The 10,000-nt window shown below is 40.7% G+C and overlaps 1 protein-coding gene across 3 annotated transcripts in view; it reads right to left on the reverse strand.

The window, feature by feature from the left end:
* Positions 1-3,404: 3,404 nt before the first annotated feature.
* LOC125038792 (hemicentin-2-like) overlaps positions 3,405-10,000 on the reverse strand; it is a 49,630-nt gene continuing 43,034 nt past the window's right edge. For all 3 annotated transcript variants that reach the window (XM_047632410.1, XM_047632408.1, XM_047632409.1), the window contains exons 3-7: positions 9,180-9,379; positions 7,061-7,271; positions 6,452-6,570; positions 5,819-6,005; positions 3,405-5,021 (exon numbers count right to left, since the gene is read on the reverse strand). In XM_047632410.1, the coding sequence (XP_047488366.1) occupies positions 4,894-5,021; positions 5,819-6,005; positions 6,452-6,570; positions 7,061-7,271; positions 9,180-9,379 (845 nt within the window). In that variant the 3' untranslated portion in view covers positions 3,405-4,893. The remainder of the gene's footprint in view (positions 5,022-5,818; positions 6,006-6,451; positions 6,571-7,060; positions 7,272-9,179; positions 9,380-10,000) is intronic.

Genomic DNA, 10,000 nt, shown 5'->3' on the forward strand with positions numbered 1-10,000 from the left:
CGGAGATTTGATGTGGAACTGTAGGGTAGCTACCACCAGTCTATGTTGAGTTGCTACAGAATTTGGTACTCCAGTCAATCCTGCAATTCTCAAGGATCCTCCAAGTGCTGACAATGGTTGATCTCCTTGACCAAAGTATCCATATTGCTATACCATGTCCAGCGATACAGGTTGGAGCGCTGATACCAGGAGCCAGGAATCCTCAATCTTTGGGACCTAGCAAAGTCCCGGAGAAGGAGGCTGTTCTCACTGCTAGGATCAGTGAGTATAGCGTAGGATGCTTCTTTCACATCGAGATTGTAAACATTGGTAGGTACGTACAATAAGAGACACAAAGCCAAAAGTATGCTTCAGTCTCAATGCCATAAGACGCTCATCAATTGGTGTTCCCTCAACTACTAAGGGTTGAAGTCGGCTGAAGATGGCTACAGCTACTCCCTGGAGGTGATGACAATCACCACAGCCCGACCAGTAGTAGGTAAACCCACCCATATTGATCGTGCTACTGCCACCTCCGACAGGGCAGCCACCTCCCAGCCAACTCCCAACTGCTCCAATTCCCTTGATAGCAGAGGTAACTGTCCATCCTGCCACAAGGACCAGATGTTCCAAGCGCATACCCAGATAGCTTTCCTGAGAGTCAGCCTCGGGGTGTCATTTCGGGTGGACACCACCTCTGCCACCCCCGCCGACACTGCTCCAGGCTGGCTGTTGGGTTCACTTGGGCTTTCCCCATGGGCCTTATGCTGGATTGGCGCCTGCCAGGGCGCAGGCGGGACAAGTAAAACTCCTTCCTATCCTGCACCCAAACATTTGCCCTCCCAACAGGACCCACAGCCCGCCTCGGTTGCTTAGAGGTAGGGGCAGCATCTCTCCCCCCAGCATATCCAGAGCTTGTAGGGCCCACTTCCCCCGAGCCCCCCATTTACCCCAGGGTTATTATTATTTATATTATTATTATCATTATCATTATTGTTATTGTTATCCTCATTATTATTACTATTTTCATTATCATTTCTACAAAATTATCATCGATGTTATTCTCACTATTACTATTATCAATAATACAACTATCATCATTATTTTTCCCTTACTATTATACCTTTGTTATCATTTTCATTATTAATGCTTCCATTTTCGAAATCAATTATTTATAATGATTCCCAGGTTGGCAAATGAAACAGCATTATTCAAAAGTATCCATTTATTACATATTCTGTCTTATATACACAATCTAGGTTAACCACATTCTCATAAATCTCTGCTTTATTTTCATTTTCTGATTATCCTTTCTATTTATTTCTCTCTTTCTTTCCGAAGTAATTCTATGACCGTCCGACATATTATTTGCTATTATGACCCTTAATAACTCCTTACAAAGAGGCGGGTATAATTTTAGTGATATATAAGAATGACATTACAGTATGTACAAGGACATTTAAATAACATCAACGAAGGATTTTTCTGTTTGTTTCTTTGTCTCTGTCTGCTGCAGGAAGGAAGGAAAGGTAGGAAGGTATTATTTGTCTTGAGCTTAAAAAAAAAAAAAAAAAAAAAAAAAAAAAAAAAAAAAAAAAAAAAAAAAAAAATCTTCAAAAATGGAAGTATTAGGCATCACTAGTCTCTCTCTCTCTCTCTCTCTCTCTCTCTCTCTCTCTCTCTCTCTCTCTCTCTCTCTTTCTCTCTATCGCTCTGGCTCTCTCTCTCTCTCTCTCTCTCTCTCTCTCTCTCTCTCTCTCTCTCTCTCTCTCTCTCTTTCTCTCTATCGCTCTGGCTCTCTCTCTCTCTCTCTCTCTCTCTCTCTCTCTCTCTCTCTCTCTCTCTCTCTCTCTCTCTCTCTTTATCGAATCGCTATAAGAAATAGTGAACCTTCCTGACAGCACGTTTTTATTTTTTATTTTTTAGAAAGAAAGGAATATAAAGAAACAAACAAAAAATATAAAGTAGTCACAAGTATTGTTTTTTTCCTTTCTATTTTCTCTCCTTCACAATCTTTCACGGTCTTTCTCTCTTTTCCTCTATTTAATACCATTTCCATTTTGTCCTTTACTTTTGGAAAAGGGACGAACAAATTCTCCACCACCTTCACATGAGACGAAACATTTTGGTTTAACATTTAGCTGATACAGTTGAGGATTTAATGTTAAAACAACAACACGAACAGATAAACGTCTGCCTGTCTGTCTGTGCCCGCGCCCTGTTTACTGATAACTGATTACTGTAATTATGGTGATGAGGAGGATGTTAATGATAATGGTAATGATGATGGTAATAACAAAAATAGTTGTGATAATCATTATAATAATAATTGTAATGATAATAATAATGATAATAAATATAATAGTAGCAATAATAACAATCATGATAATATCAGTAATGATTATAATAATAATAATGATATTGATAATAATAACAATTATAATGAAAAGAATAGCAATAATAACAATAATCAGGATAATAATAATCATAATGATAATAATAATTAAAGTAACAATTATAATAATAATAATAATTAGTAGTAGTATGATTAAGATGATGATGATGATGATGATGGTAATAAAAAAGATAATTATAATAACAATTATATAAATAACAATAATTATGATAATAATAGTTGAAAACAATAATGATAATAGTAATAATAATTATATTAACAATAATAATAAAACAATAATAATAATAGTAATAATAATAATAATAATAAATAATAAATATCATAATAATGATAGTTATAACAAAAATAATGATAATAATAATAATAATGATAACAACAATAATAATAATAATAATAAAAATAATAATAATAATAATAATAATAATAATGATAATAATGATAATAATAACAATAATAATAATGATAATGATAATCTTAATAACAGTGGGGATGATGACAGAAAAAAACAATAATAACGATGACCTTAACCGCAACTGAAAAGCAAAGCGAGGGCGGGACATACAGTACAATGTGCACTTGGACTTCTTTGTGACCTTATAAAGGTACCTCGGCTTGGCCTCTGGGTATGGGTGTGGGGAGGGGAGTCAAAGGGGGATGGGGGGAGGGAAAGGGAGATGGGAGAAAGAGTAAAGAAAGGGAGGGAAAGGGGGTAGGGTACGTAAGGGGTGGGGGAGGGGTATTTCTTTGGAGTATCTTACTTTTTTGTTTGTTTACAAGAGGGAGGCTGGTAACTGGGCACCGTGCTGTCAGTGCCAAAAGGGGTATGGGCAAGAGAGGAAAGGAAAAGGTATTTAAGGGTAAAAAAAAGAGAGTTTTGAGGGCTTGGGGAGAAGAAGAATGGAAGTGGGGGAAGGGAATAAGGGAGCTGAAGGAAAAGGAGGAGGGGGAGTAAGGGAGGACGAAGAATGCTGAAAGCAGGGGAAGGTAAAGGGGGGGGGGGGGTGGAAGGATGGAGGAAAGGAGTGAAGAAGGGAATAATTTGAGTACCATACTATCATAACTAGGCACCAAGGGGTATGTTCACTGGGGTATATATCAAGGTACGTCATATTTACTTGACATTAAGGATAAGAGTCATTGAGCTAGCACGGGTATCGGGTCGGCTGGGTACCATGAGGGATAATGGAGTATGGATACCAATAGTAGGTATATAGTTTCTTTGGGTATTCTGAAACACCCATTATATAAGCGCATGTTTGTAATCCGTAGATTAACAAAGAAAAAAAAAATGTTCACGGGGTGTTTTCAGTTCACCGGTTATCAAATTATTTACAAGTGTCCTTCATATGTATACATCTATAGCACACATTCTCGTACAAGAAAAATAGAACATTACACTACTCAGGTTTTTACATTTAACGTGTTCTTCTCCCACGCTACTGATCTGTTCTCCTCTGTTCCTCCTTCGTTCAAGTGTTCCAGCTTTTATTTGACTAAAACCGACGTATCTATTTTTAGAAAGGGGTCACTGGTCCACTATCAACAGTCACCTTTGTTCATTGAGTGAAGGTGAACGCTGTAGCAAGATGTTCTGAACATGTACGTTATAATTTCTTTTAGAAAGTCACTCTTTACATCATGCGAATTTTTCTCTTTGTTTTCTTCACTTTCATTGACAATATATACTGTAGTAGGTATTTTTTGTCGAAATTAATATACAGATACACAAAATAATCCATTCATATTTTCACGTTAAACACCAACAATGAATACATTTGCTGGGATTATATACATGTATTGTTTGGAAATGTGCAGCCTGTTTAGAACATAGTTTTCTTCCACTGTTGTCATTCTTTCTGAGGTATTAATATTAATAATGATAACAAAACAAATCAAAACAGAAATCATCAATCTCTTCTGTCTTGGCATAAACACCAAATGTGAACCATGTTTCCATTTTGAACGATGAACACATATTGTATATATATATATTTATATTTTGGAAACTGTATCGCTTAGACATGACATACATATCACTTCTCTTGAATGAAAAACACACACACACACACACACACGAGGTATAGATAGTTTCAACAGCCAGAAAAGAAGAATCCATGTTCATAATCCACAACTGTTCACATTTCTTCAATAAATGCACAGATGTACATAGCTCACATTTCTTTCTGTTTTCAATGTTGTGCACAATTCACAGTTTTTTTTCATAGGCAATAGTTGATGAAAGTTCATCGTAGTTTTCAAAGTTCGCAGTTCAGAGTTGTTCAGAACAGTTCATCGCTGTTCACAGGTCATAGACGGACAGAACAGCTTAAAACGCGCCACAACTCCCGGCATTTCAGGTTCTTGTACAATGACCCACACTCAACACAACTAGGTCCTTATAAGCTCACGATTCACAATTAAAAAAGAAGACGAAAAATGAGGGAAGAAGAAAGGGAAAGAAAAGGGGAGAAGAGGAAGGGCGCGTCCGGTTGAGACCATCACCGCAGGAGTGTCTGAAGGAGCTCGACGAAGGCGAAGACGCTGAGGAAGAGGGCGTTCCTCCGGGAGAAGGAGGACGCTGCGACGGCGCCGCTCGTCCCGTGTTGCATGGCGGCGGGGCGCTCTCCTGCGGGCACAGAGCGTCCAGGTAAGTTGCAAGGCTCTGTTGGCTGGCGGAAATGCACGGCCAGACAAGCATACATACTTGCATATAATATTATATATATATGTGTGTGTGTGTGTGTGTGTGTGTGTGTGTGTGTGTGTGTGTGTGTGTGTGTGTGTGTGTGTGTGTGTGTGTGTGTACATATGTACATATGCACACACACACACACACACACACACACACACACACACACACACACACACACACACACACACACACACACACACACGCACACACACATATATATATATATATATATATATATATATATATATATATATATATATATATATATATATGTATATATATATATATATATATATATATATATATATATATATATATATATATATACAATCTATGAAACAGAATGATCACTGGGCTGATTAGTTGTGGTATCCCAAACATACATGCATATGTGATACTACAGAAAGAAACCTAATTAGATAAGCGAATTCTATGTTTATATTGGCTATTTACAGCTGGATTTGTATGGTACCCCGAGGGTAACTGGAAGGTTTCTAAAAACAATTAGCGATGTGCTATTTCTGATCCAAATTGTGTGTGTTTGTGTGTGTGTACACATGCGCGCTCTCTCACACGCCCACGCTCCATCACTCATGCTCTCTCACACGCCCTCGCTCTATCAATCATGCTCTCTCACACGCCCTCGCTCTATCACTCATGCTCTCTCACTCGCCCTCACTCTATCACTCATGCTCTCTCACACGCCCTCGCTCCCTCTCCCACCCACCTACCATTAAGAAGGACATGCAGCGTGGCCGACACGGGCGTGAGAGCAGCTGGGGCGCAAGTGTAGTTTCCTGCATGCTGTTGGTCCACGGAGGTTATGGTCAAAGCGGCGACGCTGGCTTCTCCCGAAACCTGCGTCAGGGGCGTCTGCTGCACACCCGCCCAGGAGCTCTCGGAGACGCGGGTGTCCTCCTGTGGGCGTGGCGAAGGAGAGGGAGGGGAAAGAGGGAGATTTCGTTAGTTAAAATGAATAGTGATAATAATGCTGAAATATAATATTCATTGGTGTAGTCCAAGAAGAGAGCAATTTTCAAAGGTTTGCTTCGATCTTTTCAAATATCATATCTGCTCATATATATCTATGTGTCTTTTTTTTTTTTTTTTTTTTTTTTTTTTTTTTTTTTTTTTTTTTTTTTTTTGTGTGTGTGTGTGTGTGTGTGTGTGTGTGTGTGTGTGTGTGTGTGTGTGTGTGTGTGTGTGTGTGTGTGTGTGTGTGTGTGTGTGTGTGTGTGCATACAAGTGCGTGTCCGTGTGTGTGTGAGTATTTCGATAACAGACAGAGCAAAACCCCAACTAAAATACTCATTCCATCGACCCAACTCAACCCAGTGCAGAAACGCCCGCAGCAGTGCACTCACATGGTACCAGAAGACGTAGTTGGGCGGCTGTAGGGCATGACTCACTACACACTTGATGGTCACTGTGCTTCCGCTCCGCACGTGGATTTCCGATCCACCTGGAATTGTCACTCTCGGGGCTGGGGAAGGGAAACGGTAAGGAATTATTAGGGATTCTGAAAATCGTATACTTGGCTGGTAGTTGCTGCTCGTGTGGTTAGATCACTGGGCGTAGTTGGCATTTTGTAAGGCTATATCGTCAACTCTCTATCAAAGTGGTTATAGTATACATTTGTAGTATTGGATGTGGGGTATAGTAATACTCAACCTTAATACTCAACCTCAATGACATAACTAACCACGAAACTCTACCACTCTGATTCATCCAAAATCTACACTTAACTCACGCACAACCCCCAACCACCCGCCCTCTGTACTCAACCACACCAGTCTACAACCGCCCACCATTCACATCACTCACAAGCAACCCCTCAGCTCCACAACCAGCTACCTATAACACAACCACCCACAATACACACAGAGAACCTCACAATTCCACAGCCAACCAACCATACCCACTGAACCCCATTCAGCCACAACCACACCCCTCCAACCAGCCCCAATACTCACAAACAACCGTGAGGTGGACGAAGTGGCTCATCTTGGGCTCGGTGGACAGCTGGCACTCGTAGCTGCCGGCGTCCCTCGCCTGCACGAACTTGATCTGCAGCGTCCACGTCTGCGTGACGGCCTCGTGCCACGCCATGAACCGGGCGTCCGCGATGAAGGTGTACCGGTCTACGGAGAGGATGTGCGCGTCCCGGTTGCGGATCCATGAGACCTGGAGGAAGGAGAGAGAGAGGGGTGATAAGGAGGTAGATAGGGAGGTGGGGAGAGAGAGACAGAGATGATAACGGAGAAAAATGGATAGAGGGGGGAGAGAGAGACCTGGAAGGAGGAGAGATAGAGGGGTGATGCTGGAGATAGAAAGGGAGGTGGGGAGAGAGAGACAGATGATATGGGAGATAAATGGACAGAGGGGGGGAGAGAGACATCTGGAAGGAGGAGAGAGAGAGGGGTGATGATGCAGGTAGATGGGGAGAAAGGGGGAGAGAGAAATAGATGATAACGGAGAAAAATGGAGACGGGGGGTGGGGGGACCTGGAAGGAGAAGAGAGAGGGATGATAATGTAGGGGAGAGAGAGAGAGGGAGAGGGAGAGGGGGGAAGTGAGAGGAAGAGGGAAGAAGATAGGGAGAGAGTGAGAGAGAGAGAGAGAGAGAGAGAGAGAGAGAGAGAGAGAGAGAGAGAGAGAGAGAGAGAGAGAGAGAGAGAGAGAAAGAGAGAGAGAGAGAGAGAGAGAGAGAGAGAGAGAGAGAGAGAGAGAGAGAAAGAGAGAAAGAGAGAGAGAGAGAGAGAGAGAGAGAGAGAGAGAGAGAGAGAGAGAGAGAGAGAGAGAGAGAGAGAGAGAGAAAGAGAGAGAAAGAGAGAGAGAGAGAGAGAGAGAGAGAGAGAGAGAGAGAGAGAGACGCAGACAGACAAACAGATAAGAGATAGAGACAGTGACAGAATAAAAACATTTTTTTTCTTTTTAAGTGGATCCAAGGGACCTGAAAGATGGAGTGAGACATAATAATGGTAGATAATTACATAGGGAGAGAATAAAGGCGAAGTTTAAAAAAATAATAATGCTAATAACAATGGGAATAACTATGATGATAATATTAATGATAATAAAGCGATAATAATGATATGAAGAATACCTATAATCGTCGCACTGGTAATGATGATAATGATCATTATTTGTATTATCATTATTAGATAATCCCAGCTGCCACCACTAGCATTATTTTCACTATCATTACCTCAGTCTTTCCCGCTCTCTAATCCCCTTTCACAATCACATTCCCCATGGTCACTATCTTTCACCATATTATCTTATTCTTACTGTCATCCTTAATGGTGGTTTTACTGTTATCAGTATCATCACTTTCACTATGATTATCACTATCATCACAACCAACAACATAAATTCACTATAACTTCCCAAATACTTCATCTTGCACCTCCTGTCACCATTCTTCACCATCATCACCTTATCTTATAACAGATAAGCGCTTCAGGCCAACTACTCTTTCATTTTATCATTGATGTCGCTATCATATCACTATCATCATCCTGTTATCATATCACTATCATCCTCCTGTTATCATCTCACTATCATCATCCTTCCGTATCAAATCCAGGGACCGTTTTCCTTCTAATTTCCTCATCCAGGAGACCAATCCCGACCCCAGTCACTATCATTCATCTTCATCTCCATAATCACCAAGGTTATAACTGCATGTCCTTGTCGTTAGCTTGCACCATATCCACCATCATTCACAATTATACTCACCGTCTTCTTTCCCTTTATGTTTTCTTTATACTCGTCACCATACATACTTACCCCCATGTTTTATAATATGCACTATTACCATCATCTTTATTTTGTAGTTAGCATAATTATTATCTTCGTGCCCAGATGCCCTTGTCCTTTTCACCATAGTCACTATCTTTCTCATCGCCCTAAACCCTAAGTTCCTCTTGCTCACCATCCTTATCACTGTCTTTCACCAGAGTCACTATAAGCACCATCACTTACCCTCTTGTCCCCAAGTCCTTTATCTCACACAATTAAAACTTACCTCATAACCACACATAATTCTCACTATCTTCCACTATCCTCACTATCATGCAGCATCACTCACCGTCTTATCTCCCAGATTCTTGATTTTGCACGGCAGATAAGCGCTCGAGCCCAGCTGCGCCTTGATCTGCGTGGGCGAGGTGGGGTCGAAGTGGGGGGGCAGCTCGCTTCCCCCCCCGCCCCCCCCGCCCATGCCGTTGCGCCGCCCGCCCTCCTTCCGCCGGTGCCGCCCCAGGTTGCGGCGCCCGAAGCGGTCCACGCCTGCGGCAGAGGGAGAGATTTGTTACTATTACCATTGGGTTATTTTTTACTGTATTGTTAGTTTTATATTTTGGATAATAGTGTTTTTTTCTTGTGCTTTGATTGGGTGTTGTTGTTGTTGTTTTTTTGTTTGTTTGTTTGTGTTTCGATAATAACAGCAGTAAAAGCCTAGTAGGGATTTTTTCTAGAGGGAAAAAAAAAAAGATTGTGGCAGGATTAGTACTGAGATTCGTGGGTTGAATAAGAATTCGATGATTGGGTTGTGATTGGAACTTGTTGATTGGGTTAGGATCGGGATAGGTTGAAACAGGTTCAAGGGATTAGGTTAAAGAGATTGGGTTATGGTGGACTGACTGATTGGGATTAGATTTGGGTTAGAAATGTCTGTTCTAATTCATTTCGAAATAGTTGAAGACAATAATACAGTGGCGATCGTCATCATAATCATCATATTATAGTAATTATCATTATGTTCATAACCTTAATCAAAATCATTATTATTATAATAACAATAAGAGTGACAATAACAGCAGCAACAACAACAACAATAAGATGAACAACAACAATAATAATATTAACAATAACAAAAAACAAAAGGATAAAACAACAAAAATAACAATA

This window comes from Penaeus chinensis, chromosome 25 (genome assembly GCF_019202785.1).
Source record: "Penaeus chinensis breed Huanghai No. 1 chromosome 25, ASM1920278v2, whole genome shotgun sequence".
Classification (NCBI taxonomy): domain Eukaryota; kingdom Metazoa; phylum Arthropoda; class Malacostraca; order Decapoda; family Penaeidae; genus Penaeus; species Penaeus chinensis.